The 16,830-nt window shown below is 45.7% G+C and overlaps 1 protein-coding gene across 1 annotated transcript in view; it reads left to right on the plus strand.

Annotated features, from left to right (window-relative positions):
- The window catches only part of RNF2 (ring finger protein 2), a 202,483-nt gene that overhangs the window by 89,010 nt on the left and 96,643 nt on the right, over positions 1-16,830 (plus strand). Inside the window, exons 2-4 of the mRNA XM_086957121.1 lie at positions 2,919-2,980; positions 8,767-8,855; positions 9,798-9,958. Coding sequence (XP_086813247.1) covers positions 2,953-2,980; positions 8,767-8,855; positions 9,798-9,958 — 278 coding nt within the window. The 5' untranslated portion in view covers positions 2,919-2,952. The remainder of the gene's footprint in view (positions 1-2,918; positions 2,981-8,766; positions 8,856-9,797; positions 9,959-16,830) is intronic.

Raw genomic sequence — 16,830 nt, forward strand, 5'->3', positions numbered from 1 at the left:
GGTCGTTATTTTTGGCAATCTTTCCCCGGAGTGGTCCCCCTTATGGTGGCCCTCATCCATGGGTCAGCCCCCAGAACCGGTCAACAAGGTGAGGAACCTGGGCGTTCTGTTCGACGATCGTTTGAACTTCCTTCCTCACGCCAACCAGATCTCCTCCTCAGCCTTTTACAAGCTACGGCTTATTAAGAAAATCCTGCCCTTCTTGCCCGAAAATGCCGCCAAAACATTGGTTAGCGCCCTGGTTCTCTCCACCCTAGATTATTGCAATGCTCTGTTCCTAGGTGCCCAGGAGAGAGTGCTATTGAAAATGCAGGCCATCCAGAACGCGGCAGCCAGGCTGCTAGGGCGAACCACAAAATACCAATCAGTGTCCCCCATCATAAGGCAACTCCATTGGCTCCCAGTGAAGAAGAGGATCAAGTTCAAGTCATTGTGTTTGATCTATAAGGCCTTACATAGTGGTGGACCAGTGTTCTTCACTCAGAACCTGACCCCCTACTGCCCTTCCAGAACACTGCGTTCCTCCGGCTCCTTTGATCTGGTGGTCCCCCGAACCAAAACGGTCCACTGGGGTGACAGACGATTTCTTGTAGCGGCACCGAAGCTGTGGAACACTCTTCCTCTTTCTATCAAGGCCAGCACTTCCCTCTGGTCTTTTCGAAAAAATCTGAAAACCTGGCTTTTTAACTTATGATCCTGATTCTCATCTCAGCACCCCTTGTGGGTTAAACATTTCAGTTATCAGCGCCGAGATGCCCTAGGGCCTTCGTTCGCGCTCTACAAATGTTGTTATAAATAAATAAATAAATAGTTCCTGATGGCCATTCCAGGTTACCCTTATGTACATTCAGTAATGGGCAAAAGAGGTGACCCATCTAGTATCCAAAAGGAGCTATGCTATTGAGAAAAAGTTGGGGCCTTTCTTTAGCCACCTTCTCAGCTGTATTGTAGCAAAGTGAGGTAAGCCTTCTGTGAATCATTCCCTTATAAATCTGCTGAGTTACACGAGTACTGAAGTAGCACCTTCTAGTTGGTAGGTCTCTGACAGATCCAGGTTGACAAGGTCTAGACTCTGCCACCCTTCTCTGCATTTTAAGAGACTGTCACGTTTATGAGACAAGGGCTGGTGGATCACAGTGGCACCATTGACCCACTTCAACTCGGGCTTGGAGTGACGGGTTCAGTGGTGTTGGCTGGTGTCTGGTTTATGCGGTTGAGTCCTCACAGTTCTTTCTTTGGTACCTGGAAGGTGCAGGGAAACTGCTCCACTGGTGTTCCTGAGCCTTGGCAAAAGTGCTGGCAGTCCTCCCATGCTTTTGAAGGCACAGGAGCTTGCAGAGTGAGTCGACTTTGGCGCAATTGGTGGGAACAGCGAAAAAGCTGGCACAGGTGCCACCAAGTCATTTGCTTCTTTCACAGTTCTTGTTTTTTTGCAGCTCTTCAGTTCTTCTTTTTCTTTTCGGTCAGCAGGATCTGATTTCCTGGTGCCAGGGGCTCCCCTAAATACTAGATTTAGGGGAGTGTAGGGTAGTAGCCAATGGGCTGTTTACTCCTAGTGTAACTATGCACGCTTATATGACCATTTTCTGTGGGAAGGGGGCATAACTCTGTCCCAGAGTTGTTCCTAAGTTTGCCATCATAAAGATGGCAGGCTTCTGATTTTCTTATTCATTTCAAGTAGCCTATCTTAGGGATGGAAGTAACCTGAAGGTGAACACGTATCTTGATTACTTATTTTCCCGACTGTCCAGGTGCCAAATAGGCCCTGGACATGGAGGATCAGAATCCTCTTGTGTGAGGGAAGCTAGATTTGCTTACCAAAGGCGGTGGACTCTTTGAAGCTCCCTGCCTTGGAATGCTAATTCACAGGTCATCTTGTGGAAGGGGGTGTAAACGTCCTCCGCCCGAGAAGGCTTTGTTCCTGATGGCATGGGAGCAAAGCCCTAGCCCCTGGGAGTCAGAAACACATCTGTGGTGGCAGGCTGGCTAAGACCATTCAGTCAGCACACTAGTAGATGGTAGGTTTTCAGGAAGCACCTCCAAGGTGTCCTCTGGGTGCATATATTAATAAATCAATCACTGGAATCAGTGTGGGTTTATTAATACAAGATGTTTGATAACAAACATCATGTAGCTGTGCCCTTTTAAGTACATGTACTTTAAATGGCTTCCGTGGTCACTGGCAGGAATTGAACTGGCCAGCACAGGGACATATCTGCGCAAGTTGATATGTCTACACATGCAATATAGTGCACCCTGCCCTAGCACTGGAAGGGTTGCTGTAGGGGTGACTTACATATACAGTATGCAGTGTTTTTAGGCATGGTACACAGGGCTCTGTGCTATCGCTTTTTCACCTTCATCTGCACCAAGACACACACCCTTTAGTGGCAGTCTTTCTGTATGGTGTGGGGTCCCTTGTGGCACAATACATGCTGCAGCCCTTAGGAACTCACTTTGGTATCTATGCCCTAGGTACCTGGGGTACCATCTACTAGGGACGTAAAGGGATGCTAAAGATCTTGCCAATTGGAGGAACAATTGGATGGTTTTAGATCTCGGCACCTGGTTAGCAGAACCCAGTGCCCTTCCGTTCTAAATTGCATCGAATACCATGCAAAAGTAGGGGTTACCATACCAAAACGGGGCACTTTCCTAAAAACCCCATGTATCGTGGAGCTGTATGATGTCTGCTGGGTGGTGTTGCATCCATAAGCGGAATATTTAAGCACTTACACTTTTTGGTCTCTTTGCCACTGTTGGTTAATACTATTGACATGAATAAGCCTATATTAGAGAAATATAGCATAGGTGGGTTTTCAAGGTTACTGTAATGTGATTTTGATTTGAATATTTTATTGTCCTTTTCTTATCCGTACGAACTCTCGTTTGAATAAACCATTTTGTTTATTTTGTAGGCTCGTCCTCTGTGACGTGGTTTGAATTTGGGTGATGACACAGGACTTTCATTGCAAGAAAGGTGAGATGCAGTTACCTATAGAAACCTGCGGTTGGAGCATATTGAAAATGTATAGTGTGTTGTATGCAAAGAACGCTTCTGAAATTTGTACTCCTTTTCGAGATTTTTTCCTGTTTGGAGAGAGTGCAACGAGTACATACGGGGAGCTAGCTGAAAAGTTTGGCAGCTCTGGTCTCAGATAGTTGCTAGAAGAAGGGGAGATCCGGGCTTAAGAGCAATTTGATCATCAGTGGAAGACAGTAGGCCATGAAATGCATGCGAAATTATGGAGGTGAATGAACGAGCCAAGTCCTGAAGCAGCATTCCACAGTGCAGAGAGAAAAGGATAGTGTGGCAGAGCAGCAAAATGTGTTTGTAATGCATGAGGAGAAGCGGAAGAGTCGTGTGCTATAACCTCAGAGGAAGTGATTCTTTTGAAGAAAATGGCAACACTTTTCATACCTTCTAAACTAGATCATACTTGATAATAGTTCCACTATGGAATTTTTACAGAACGGAAGACCCTCTGGCTCTCATTAAAGGCCACAGTCTTAGATGTTTTTTTAATCTCCCTAAAATTTTGTTTTTTTCCCTCTTAAAATCAACTTGTTTTCTCCTTTATGAATGAACTGGAAAGCCAAAAGACCATTTTCATGGTCATAGTGTGAGGGATCAATGGAAGTGGTCAATGTGCGCATATTATGTGCCGCCAGTATCGTTGGCGTCCTGAATCCACACCATCTGTTCTACTCATCCGTGCAGTGCAGGGCTCGGGTCATTAACACTTTCTGTTATGGCCCCATGGATATTGGACTATAAAGGCTGAGGACCCATGCCATGAAGCTTTACAAACCAGAAGCAGGGAGGTCAGATTGTGTTGGGGAGCGCATGTTAAGAGTTTGGTTGTCCTTGTGGGATGTTATGGTTGTGTTGATTGTGGCCTTGTGTCAAAACTTGGTGAGTCCATGCAGGTGTACTGTGGCATGCATTCAGACTGCTACTAGCAGCCTCAAGACTAGAAGAAAGGGGAAGATCTCTGTGCTGTTGGGCAATAAGTCTCCACTCAATTGCACCTATATACACAGCTTCAATTAATGCAGAAATGTCTGGTTTTCTAGCTAATCATTAACTTTGTAAGTCCATTTCATATAAGTTAATTATATAGGCAATTATCTTGTTTGGAGATCCTAAAATTCTGGGGCTTATGGATCGGTCCTGGAGACAACTGGAATAGTTTAACCTTTTCCCTTGGAGAAGCGATATCCAGCGCTGCGAGAATTTCAGGGTTCCACTTTTTCTACAGCAGTGCAGCACACACACAAAGATGTGGGTGCTAATGTGGCCTAAGAGTGAGGTGGCATAAAGCAGGTAAGATCTCGGGCCAATACCAAGTTGATAATCAGAGGAACTTGATACTGTAGAATAGGCCTATTTGTGGGCGGTCCTGGCTAAATTTGGATTTGGACCTGCTTTTATTGGCTGGGTGCGCTTATTGTACGCTGAGCCGCTCGCCCAGGTGTGGGTTAATGGCTGGGTCACGGCATCCTTTCGTTTGGGTCGGGGCACTCGACAGGGCTGCCCCCTCTCCCCTCTTCTTTTTTCATTGGCTTTGTAACCCCTGGCGGCATGGATTCGCTGGGAACCATCAATCCGAGGCATAAGGTGGTCCCCTGAGTGGGAAGATCGGATCTCCCTATATACGCGGATGATATTCTGCTTTACCTGACTTCCCCTCGGAAATCCCTTATTGTGGTATGTGACGTTCTGGCCTCTTTTGGTAAAAATTCTGGGCTCTCTATCAATTGGGGGAAATCTCTGTTGTTTGTCCTCCAGGGGGAGGCCGCGGTTCCTCCGAGAAACTGTCCTATCCAGATTAATACGAGTGGGTTCAAATACATAGGTATTTTCATTTCCCTGGATCCGGCAGTCAGATATGTTGAAAATCTTCTTCCCCCCGTTGCGGAGGCTTAGGAGTGACTCCACTCTTTGGCGGAGACTTCCGATCTCTCTTTTGGGTCGAGCTGCCCTCTTCAAGATGATGCCCCTGCCTTGTTTCCTTTATGCCCTTCAGAATATTTTGGATGTAGTGCCCGCTAGATATTTCCGTGAGGTAGAGGGGCTACAGCGTAGCTTGCTATGGGAGGGGAGGTCCCTTATTGATCTAACCAAGCTGACGCTCCCATGGTATGACGGAGGTATAGCCCTCCCAGATATCAAACGTTATTATTGGGCTCCTCAGTTGGCCCTTATTAACCATTTATTTATTTTATTTATTTAACTTATATAGCGCGTTATAACCACTGGGGTCTCTAAGCGCTGTTTTGTCCAGATTGCATAGTGAGGTATGGCATTCACTTGATCCCAGTAGTGCGCCTAGGGTCTGCTCCATGCTTGCTTAAAAAGTACAGTTTTTAATTTTTTCCTGAAGGATAGCAAATTGCTTTCCTTCCTAAGTTCTGGGGCCAGTTTGTTCCACAAAGCTGGGAGTGTGTTGGAGAAAGCACGTCCCCCCACCGTGGCCAGTTTGAAACGGGATTGGGACAAAAGGGTAGCGTCCGATGAGCGCAAAGTCCTGCCCGGTATATATGGGAATAGGCGGGATTTCAAATATCTTGGTGCTTTACCATACAGCGCCTTGTGTACGATGCACAATCCTTTAAATACAACCCTCTGCCGAATCGGGAGCCAATGTAGCTCCTGCATCAGGGGGGGAAGAGTGGGCAGTCCTGGGTTTCTTATAGATCAACCTGGCTGCATCATTCATAACCCCCTGTAGTTATGGACCCGTAACCGATCCCGGATACGCTATGGATAGGTGGCTCATCCCGGGAGGTAGTTATAACAGGGCACTGTATTCTAGGCAAATGAGGCTGGGAATGACGGGGCCAACTAAACATGCAATGAAGATTTGGCATAATGCCACAAGTTCTTTGGGGTGGAGGGATAAGTTAACACTAGCTACCCCTCTTTTTGACTCGGAACGACTAGGTAAATTGTGGAACACTAAGGGATTGATAAATGGGAGCTGATAGGGATTTCAACTATTAAGGATATGTGGGGGAAAGGGCGTATAAAAATATTTGAGGAAATGCAGGTCGAATTTGCACTTTCAGGCTCTGAATATTTCCATTATGCGCAGATTCGGCATTCATTACAGGCAGTTCTGCCTGTGGAAGTGGACCTGCCAGAGGCATCACTCCTTGAAGACAGAATCTTGGACGTCATCTCCCCGAAAAAACAATCTCCCTGATCTACAGAAACTGATTAATAATAGGGTGGATCTACTTAGGGAACTGAGGGATAAGTGGACACGGGACAGAATAGAATTGGATGATGAGGACTGGCAGTTGGCTGTGCCCTCCCCAAAAGTGGTTGCTATTCCTACAAGATTGCCACTCGTACAGTTGAAGATACTGCATAGGGTCTGTCACCGGCCCTCGCCTTGTACAGATGGGGTTGATGGATGTTGGACTGTGTAGACGTAAGTGTGGTCTTATGGGTACATTCCTGCACATTCTCTGGGAGTGCCGATACATAGTCAAGTATTGGGGTGAGATTCATGACACTATTCGCGAGGTTACAGGTGTCTCCTTATTACCGGAGGCTCCAAGATGTCTTCTCAACATCTGGGAACCCACTGATCTTAACTCTGCACAGACACAGTGGACCACACTGTGCTTCATGATAGCGAAAAGGAATATAGTCCAACTGTGTGGTTCCGAGTTGCCTCCCACCCTTGAGAACTGGAAAAACTATTTAGACTGGGGTATGTTTCGAGAAAAAACGATGTATATGGCGAGGGGACGTCCCCGAAAATGGGCCTCAATCCGGGATCAGTGGAATAAATATAGAGGAGAGATCTGTGTACTGCCTAGAGATTTTGTTTTTGATGTTCCCTCCTCCCTGTGATGTTTTTAACATGTATGTAACCAGGTTTTCTCCCGCCCCCTCTGAAGATGTACTACAGACTATGTGATTCTACTGCACTGTATCTTTTGTTTGATACCTCGATTTAATAAAAAGAATTATAAAAAAAATACTGGTCCCTAATTCACTCCACTCTTGGCAACATCCTTTCCATGCAGCTGATCCCCACCCCTCAAATAGCACTGCTGGGTTACGTGGCCAATTTCCCCCTTGCGGTTAGGAAACTGGCGGCTTTGGGCTTTCTTTTGGCCAAAAGGGAGAGTGCAGTAAGAGATCCCCTATGTTGAAGGCATGGCTTGGTAGTTTGGCATTCTGTAACGTTAACTGTGAAGAGTACTCCAGTCTGCTCCCTAGTTCGCCTCGACCATTGGACATTTGGGGCCCGTACAGAGCATACGTGGCTAAGACCAGGGCTGATCAATATTCTCAGACCGCAAGTGATATTGTTCCTGTGGGGGTCGGCTAGGTAGAACTATCGGGCACATATGCCTGTCTCACTGATCAATTTTTCACTAGTGCCACTGCTGTGGTTATGTTGCATAGGACGGCTCCGCTTCTTTGGGACTGTAGTCTAATAATACGACACACCTCCGCTTTGTACACATTTGACTTGTCATTGATACATATTTGCAATTCCTAATTCAACTATGTCTAATAAATACTAATGTTTATGCTTGACTGCTGAACATGTTCTTCCGATTGCTGCTGCCATTATACTCTGCAAGGTACTGATCATTTTTTTTCCTTTATGCAAAATTTGGGCATTACACACCTTGCACTGTCACTTTCCTACTCAGTCTATGTATTTGTAACAATTGTAGAGAGTTAACCCTTTCCATGCGGCCGCGATTCTCCTGGTGTGCTGTAAACAGTACGAACAGGGGCGGGCTGTGACAAACCCCAGCCGTCATCAGCACACGAGCACCGAGTGCATGACGGCTGGGGTTCGTCATCAGCATGGAAGGGGTTAAAAAAAATATTATAAAAAGAAAAACAAAAACAAAACACATGCGTAAAAAAACAAAAAAACTTTGAAGAGGTTCTCATAAATAAAAACTTAGCATAGCTGAGCAAATGTGTGGGTCAAGGAATCATAAGTCTCCAAAATGTAAATGTACTGAGGAAAGTAAAGGTTAAGGACCGGAACAGCAGCAATCATTGCTTTTTCCCCAGACCAAACTATAATACAACCTGTTCAGATTAATGTGAAACCTTTGGCTCGAGAAAGCATGCATTCGAAGAGATTCAGTTTGCAATTAATCGGGGACTAATACAGAGATAGTCCCAGCCAGAATCATTAGTGATTTCCCGCTAGCTATCCTAACAGATACCTAATGGTTGCACCTTGAATCTACTTCCACCTAGCTCAGTCACCTTCTACTATCCCAGGTTGTGTCACATATACTCTCTTCTGTTATAATTTCAGATAGATTCATTCCACTTTGATCTTTCTCATGGAATATTCCTATTGTTACTTGTAAAGATCCTCACTTCCCTAGTCCATCAGCTGCTACCATTTGTTTGATTTTATGTATTTTTAAATGTATGAAATGCTATGGTTTGACTAATGCTGTGTTCTGCAGGCGATTTAACAAAAAAGTGATGAAAATAAACTTGAAAGAACATTCTTTTTTCTAAAACAAAATGGTATTTTGATTGATCAGTAGGTTAGCTAATGTCATTTGTGGTCCTTGCAACCTTGTGTAATTTTCTCTGAAGATTACGATCTTTGTGCAGGTAAGGTCTTAGCAACACTTATTGTATGTTTTGATAATTCTCTATTAGCTGCCAGAATAAATCGTTGGGCTAGTCACCACTCTGCTCGTATAGCATGGTAACCAGATCCCAAAGTCTTATGTTCATTTTGTTCTTCCTTCTAGCCATGGCTCAAGCTGTGCAAGCAAATGGAGCCCAGCCTTTGAGCAAAACCTGGGAGCTCAGTTTGTACGAATTACAGAGGACCCCTCAGGTAAACAAAAAAATGCATGATGGAACTCATTCACGGTAAAGTTGTGCAATAGTTATTAATTAACTTGTATATGCTATGATGTACAAGAAATGTAGCTTTTTAAATCCAAGGCCAACAGTGGCCATGTTCAATTTGAAGTGGTAGGTATAATAATTAGTGTGATATTGCTCAACTTAATTGTGATGGAAACAATAACATTTGTATAGCATAGTTTTTGAAGTTTCTATGACGTGTTAATATCACCCTATGTTATAGAAGTACTTTAATGACTTGGGAAAGATAAAAGCTACTAAGTAAACAAATGGCACCCATCTGGCCTGTTTGGGACCAACTGCAAGAAAGAACAAATTGATGAAGGGAACAATTGAATTAATCTCCACCATTGGCTATTGCAGTGGCTGCATTCCATTCCATCATTTTTCATCCACTGTGGCCACTCAGGACAGAGACTAGCCAAAAGCGGAGTCCTGCTCCATTAGGAATGTCCAGCCCGGACTGCTGGGTCAGGTTCCCTTGAGATGGGAACATAAGAACTCCTACTGGAGAGACCTACCTAAGAGACATCTGTGATGTATAGCTTGAGTCCTGTGGCACACAGAGCAAAGGACCCATGTCTAGGCATATCAGTCACATATGCAATAAACTACAAAGTGATGTATTAAATATCTAAATTCACAACCACTAATATTCGTTCAAGACCGCCCTTTCCCGTTTGGTTATTCATAAAATAAACAGTCTTCAGTCAGTGCTGAACGTGTTCTGTGGGATTGTGTCTTCTATAATACCGCAGACCTTGTGCAGTTACAGCGTGTATGATACTTTTGTTGATAGGTTTATTATTTAAGCTTGAGTCTGTTTCATACAGTCCTCAATTTTTTTCAGCACAGGCAAGTACTTTGAGCCTTTGTAAATAACATAACATGCCTTTCTCTTGGTTTCTAGGAGGCAATTACAGATGGACTTGAAATCGTAGTATCTCCCAGAAGCCTGCACAGTGAGTTAATGTGTCCAATATGTCTGGATATGTTGAAAAACACCATGACCACCAAGGAGTGCTTGCATCGCTTTTGTGCCGACTGCATCATCACAGCCCTCAGAAGCGGGTACGTAAATACTCAATCTCAAAATCCATATGTTAATCATAACCGCTATCTGGTTTGAACTTTAGAGTTGCAAATATCTGAGACACTCTTTTTCAGCTTTCCAAGTGTGACCAGGCCATTAAGAGAGAACGAAAAGTGTGTACGTTTTCCACCAAATATTTTCTATTGTTTAATTCTTACACCAAGAGCACCCAAGCTGCAAACTCCTAAACCAACCAGTAGATTTTGCCTTTGGACCAATTCGGCGTTTCCAGTGTTTTTTAACTATACTGCTGAGCATCCTTAAGGCTGTGCAGCACTGCTAAAGAATACAAGGTATGCTCATGCTTAGACAATTATGCAGGTGCTTCTTTCTGTTTAGTTATTGATTTGAGTTCGATCAGTAAATAAAAAAAATGTGAAAGCATGTTTGTTTTTTCAAAAAGGGAGCAAGGGGATGCAATCGGGGGAGGGGCAGGAGCAACATGGGGGTGCGGTGGGGAGAGCAGCAATGGGCAAGACAGCAACGTGGAGCAGGTGGGGGAGAAACACACAATTGAGCAGGCAAAAGGGGGAGTACATGGTTGGTGAAGGGAAGCAATGGGCTAGAGAAGAGGGTGCGGGTGACGGTAAGCAATATGGAGGTTGGGGGTAGGGAGAAGATGCAACAGGTGAGAGTGCAACGTGGAGTGGGCAGGAGAGAAGCGCATGGATGAAAAAACAATGGGGTTGTACATGAGGAAATGGGTAAGCCCACAATATATCTTGTAACAAGTAGGCAAGAACTAAAATCCACAGACATAAACTGCTGTCCAAAGTCCATTCAGAGGGCCATGGAACAAGCAGGAGCTACTGGGCCCAACCGTGGGAACTGATCGTTTTTGCTTGCCATGTCCCAGGACCGGACCCACTATGGACCCTGAGCAACTTCGGCAGTTGACTCTCAGTGATAGCGCGGGTTGAGCAGTCCATTGTTTTTTTTTGGGGTGGGGTGGATACAATAAGTGAGCACAGGCTCGCAAGTCAAAATATGTTCAATAGCAGCAATAAACGAGTGCCCAGTAAAATACTTTCTTGTATTAACAAAAGTAGTATTTATATAAAAAAGCACAGTGAATAACAGCATGCACAAATAATACACATAGCCCCCTGGCGTCAAGGACTGAAGTGTAATGGCAGTCCTCAGTTCCACTGTTCTCTTGATAGCGGTAGCAGTGTGGTAAATATTTTACCGTATCATATTTTGCCATGTAATTACAAGTACAAGGATAGCTCAATTAAATGAAAGGCAGAGTCCGGGGTGTCTGAGTCTGAAAGGGCTTTAATTCAGAAATGACTCGAGTCACTGGAGATCTGTTCCATCAATACAAGGGTTCGGGCATGCAAGGGAAGATGTCGGGAAAGATGTCAACGATTTATTCACAGTACATGGCATATATAGTAAAATGACACAATAGCATTGCATACAGTAGGCGTGACAAGTGAAATGTATATGATAAGAACACATGTGCGTAGCAAAAAGGCGTGAACATGGGTGTGCACAGAGGCGTGAACTAGGAACGTCACAGAAAAGTGTCATAAGTGGGTGGATGCTTAGAGAACTCTTGCAGAGTCAGCTGAAACCTAAAGCCTGGATGCGCACGCAGCTAATATGACGTGTGATTGACGTGCATCTAGAGCAGGGTTACTCATAGTACGGCCCGCGGGCCAGTGGCGGCCCGGCAAGCCTTCCCTGGCGGCCCGCGGACCTTGCACACATCATTACCAGTGTTTGCATTTTTTTTTTAAAAGAGTGTCTGCAAACTAAGTTACAGCAGCGCGACTCGGAGACTCTGCTGCTCTGTGGGGGCCGGCCGGGGGATTCCTGTCATAGTTAGAGTGGAGCTGCAGGGGGCTAAGAGGTCAACAACACAGCCTCATTAACATGCTAATGGTCTTTTAAAGACCTGTTAATGGGCTTGTGCGGCTATGTGTGTGTGCTCCGAAGATGTATCAGCCCGGGCTGACACAGAGGCAGGGTAAGATGGCAGAGGAGACAAAGGGAAGGGAAGGGAAAGGGAGACCGGGAGAGGGAGTACAAGAAAGAAGGAGGGAAAGGGAGGGAGGAAGGGAAAAGGAGGGAAAGGGTGAGAAAGGGATCTGAATTTTATTGCAGCATCGTCAAAATTGTGAATATATTATTATTTGCAATTTATATGCACTTTAAAAAACATTCGCAGCCTTGGGTGGCTACCCCCAGAAGTCTGTGACTTGAGGGAAGTGGTGACGGCAAGCCAAAGGTATGCAAATCGTGAGTCACACACAATTAAACAGTGTAAAAGCCTGCACGCAAATCATTTAACCTGCAAGTTGCCATTTTTGATGCCAGATTCAAGCACATTTTTATAAATTATTCACAAATCGATTGTGATTCACTGTGTGGTGAAAATAAATCCACAGGCAGAGGGAGACACATTCATGAGTTTCTGACCCCAAGGCATAGGTGGGTGGAAAACACAAGGCTGCTGGCAGCAGTTTGGCTGTTGATGAGGTTAGGTGCAGGGCTGGTTGCAGCCCAGGCCCTATACCCAACCCCACTGTGTGCAACCTGTGGCCGTGTGCAGAAGGGGTTGGCCAACTGCAAGGTTTGAACCCTGCGCCAACTAGATATCTAGCTAGGTAGACAGCAGACAGACAGATTTTTTTTGGAGAGCCGCAATGACCCCACTTCTACCTGTGGTCCACCTGCTCTATTAAAATATTTCCACTTTATTAGCATGATGTTTCAGTCAAAAGCGATTTCATCAATGTGGCAGGAGCGCTTTTGAGAAAATACATATCTGTTAAATCCGGTGGCGTAATGAACCTTGAGGGAGGGAAAGGGAGACCAGGTGAGGGAGTCAGAGAATGAAAGGGTAGGAGGAAAAGGGAGGGAGGAAGGGAAAAGGAGGGGAAGGGAGGGAAAGGGAGTGACGGTGAGGGAGGGCAGGAAAGAGAGGCAGAGGGAGGGAGTGAGGGAGGGAAAGGGAGACAGAGGGAGGGAGTGAAGGAGGGAAAGGGAGACAGAGTGAGGGAGGGAAAGGAAGTGACAGAGTGAGGGAGTAAGGGAGGGAAAGGGAGATAAAGCGAAGGAGGGAAAGGGAGAGCGAGGGAGGGAAAGGGAGACGGTGTGAGGGAGTGAGAGAGGGAAATGGATACAGGGAAAGGGAGGGAGGGTAAGGGATGGAGGGAAAGGGAGTAACAGAGTGAGGGAGGGAAAGGGAGACAGAGTGAGGGAGTGAGAGAGGGAAAGGGAGACATAATGAGGGAGTGAGAGAGGGAAAGGAAGGGAGGGAAAGGGAGTGACAGAGTGAGGGAGTGAGAGAGGGAAAGTGAGGGAGGGAAAGGGAGTGACAGAGTGAGGGAGTGAGAGAGGGAAAGGGAGACAGAGGGAGGGGGACAGAGTAAGGGAGAGGGAGGGAGGGAGGGAGGGAGGGAGACAGAGAGAGAAAGAGAGCGAGAGAGATATATGTATGCCAGGTCTGGTGGCTCAGTGGACGAAGGTGTCCGCTGCAGGGATCAGTGATCAACCTCATGGTCAGTTTTTTTTAAATTGCTCTAGCCCCGCCCCCTCCCCCACTGACCCCGCCCCCACTGGTGCGGCCCTCGGACACAAACCACAGTGTAAATTTGGCCCCCGAGAGAAAGTTTGTGAGTACCCATGATCTAGAGGAAGCTAAGTGTCTGACATTTAACACTAGCAGAAGAGACAGAAGTCTGGCATGTCAGATCGACCTGTTCCTAAACTTATCGGATATCTCGTGTTTGGAGGATGTCTAATCTGGAGTAAAAGGTTTTTCGGGCAGAGGCTATTCTATACTAAATGTATGCATGTCTAAGTGCAATGCGTTCGAAGACAGGGGCCTACTATGGTAACTGGAGCAATGAATGTCATGAAGGCGACAGGAAGGCTTGGCCCTTTGCTCTGCAGCCGAGGGTATATTTACTTATTTCACTAGACAGGAATGTGTTTACGGGAGGCTGAGCTGGCTACGCTGATAACTTGAAGGCAAAATACTGTTTTGGCAGGCAGACCAGGCCGAGCCAGGCACCGCTCGCTTGGCAGGAAGTAAGGCAGAGGTCAGGGATGCATCTCATCTCCACGCTGCAGCTTTCGGAGACAGAGGCGGAAAAGTGGTTCAATGGCAGGAATCAGGGCCTAGCTCAGCAGAGCCAGGATAACGTGAAAGTGCACCATGTAAAGACGGTGGCACAGCATACTTAGGAACTGAATTATCAATCCATTCATGGTGGATCTGAAAGAGGACATGTTAATGTCGGACGCAAATGTATTTGCGTCTTCAAATTCGGTTGTGGAGGGAAGTTACATGCACTTTGAACTCGTACATGGAGTCGATGGGGTACACGTTAGGGGACACACTTGACCATAAAAATTCCAATTACCTCATTCCCTGCTTGTCCCCTACGGACCCATTAGGATATATCTATTTTCATGAGACCATCTATCTGTTGGTATAACATCATTTGTTCTTCTTTCTTTAATCGGGAGTGGGAACGTGCACTTGAACGGGGAATACAGGATGTGGCGCACAAGCCGCAAATCGCTGGCCCACATTGAAGACATAGACAACAACTGAATATCATGGCCAATATAATCCCTAGGAATGACAGTAGCTTCCATCCCCAGGCTGTTAATGTACTCCAGAACCAACCGGACCAAGTCCAGGCGCCTGGATTCTGATGAATCTGGCTAGCGATCTGATGGAGACGGGATATAGCTTTATATACTGACGGCACGTTTTCTGGAATGAAAACACAGCAACTCGATCCGATGACTCTACAAGCCCCGCCCCTATCTGCCAGGATGACGTCAAGGACGAGACGATTTTGAAGAACAACAAGTCTCATAGCAGACTGCTCCTCTGTTAAGTTGCCCAAAGCTGAAGTAGTCTCATTCACTACTGCTTCGAGAGTTCTGGTTAATCTACGTATCAGTTTACTATTGGATACTGTGCCTAGATAGGGAAAGAATCCTTTATTGAAATCTGTATATTGATCCCATGCGGTTTCAGTATAATCAACTAATGGAAGGTCTCTTTTGGCTCTAACATGAACGAGGCGGGAATTTCTGTGATAATCAGGAGGAGCTAGAAAAACAGGTGGTAGTAGGAATGCAATGTAACAGGTACCATCCCAGTCTGGAGGTAAACGTATATAGGCTGTATGGCCACAAATGAAATAGGAATGGCGGGAAGCTTTGAATGTAGACTTGCCTTTATCACTGAATTCGATCACAGTAGTACATTCACTATGACCTAGGTGTACTGAACCATTCTTTCTGACACATAATTCACCTTTGACTGGTAATACTGACATAGATGGCAAGTCTGGTTTGGTTTTGGATTGGATATTCAGAATCATGAGGTTGAGTGTATAATTACCTAATCCATACACTTCGTTTTCTAGATCGGTCCCTGTCCTTTGGGGAAGACCCTCCTTGTCTGGGAAACATGCCTTATTCATAACTGTGTTCAGATTTCCCCATACCCAATTGCCCTGGAAAACTATGGAATCAGTATTCACAGAATTTATTAAACTAAACCATGCACCACAGGAACCATTGTGTGTAAACGGGTACGGAAAGAGGGGCAGAACTCCCTTGTATTTCTGATAGGGAGGGAGTCGGCCACATATCCAACAATTCGTAGCATTGCTGGTCTGGTGGGAATGGTGTAACATACTGATGAATGAATTGTTGCGCAGCGCAAGTCGATAAGATAGTTCATGTGGAGGTAGCTCACTAAACGTGTGTTCTGTAGTGTCATTAGAAAAGGAGTGTGCAATAGGAAAGAACATATGTAATACCACACTTATGCCAATAATCATAAGACTCAGAAAAAACAGAATAATCAGGGTGCAGACGCACCTACTACGGAGATTTTTACAGTAACGATTTCTTTTCATGATCTCCTGTCTATCTCTCTCTCTATTTGGATCTAGCTTGTACATTGTCAGAAACTGCCTAACCGCTTCACCCGAGAGGGACTTAAACAATTAAACTGTCTGACTTACTAGATCTTAGTTTCAGTTTGTACTCCTCTTGGGGAGTTTTCTCTCGAAAAGGGAGTTTAATGTCTGTCTTTGATACGTGAGAGTTCTGGGAGTCAGGGCTGGGCAAGAGTCCATGGAATTTCTTAACGTGACTAGAATGCACCCAGCCCTTCCTCCCCTCCAGTTTCACGGCGGTCCGGGTGGTTAGCAGGACAATCTTCGGCTCCTTCCAGCGGGGCTCCAGCGGACTCTTCCGATCGAAGTTGCGGATGTATACGAGGTCACCAGGGACGATTTTGTGTGGCTTCACATCGGTGTTGTCTGGGAAGGCTGCAGCAACCTGTGAACGACATGATTGTAGTGCAGACATCAAGGAAGCAAGGTAATCTGTCAACATAGTACTATCAACATCGGTTATTTTTCTCGGCAGAGGCGTCCCCCACATATTAGGAGGTCTACCGAAGACCACCTCATACGGAGATAGCCCTGTCCTGGAATGGGCTACCATCCTCATATAAAAAAGTGCAACTGGTAATGCTACTATCCAGTCTACGCCCTTCTCTTTACAAACTTTAGCAAGTCGAGTTTTCAGGGTCTGATTGTGTCTCTCTACTAATCCGGCTGCTTCGGGATGTCGGACACAGTGGAACTTCCATTGGTATCCTAGCAGGAGTGATACCTGCTTCATAAGCTCGGACGAGAATGGCTGACCATTATCTGAGTACACGACACGGGGCAAACCGTATCGAGGGAAAAACTCATGAACCAACTGCTTGGCAGTGGTCGGGGCAGTGTAATCTGGAACGGGATATGCTTCTGTCCATCGGGATAGGGCACATACTACTACGAGGACATACTTAAAT

The sequence above is a fragment of the Lissotriton vulgaris genome, chromosome 1_1, assembly GCF_964263255.1.
Source record: "Lissotriton vulgaris chromosome 1_1, aLisVul1.2, whole genome shotgun sequence".
NCBI classification, from domain to species: domain Eukaryota; kingdom Metazoa; phylum Chordata; class Amphibia; order Caudata; family Salamandridae; genus Lissotriton; species Lissotriton vulgaris.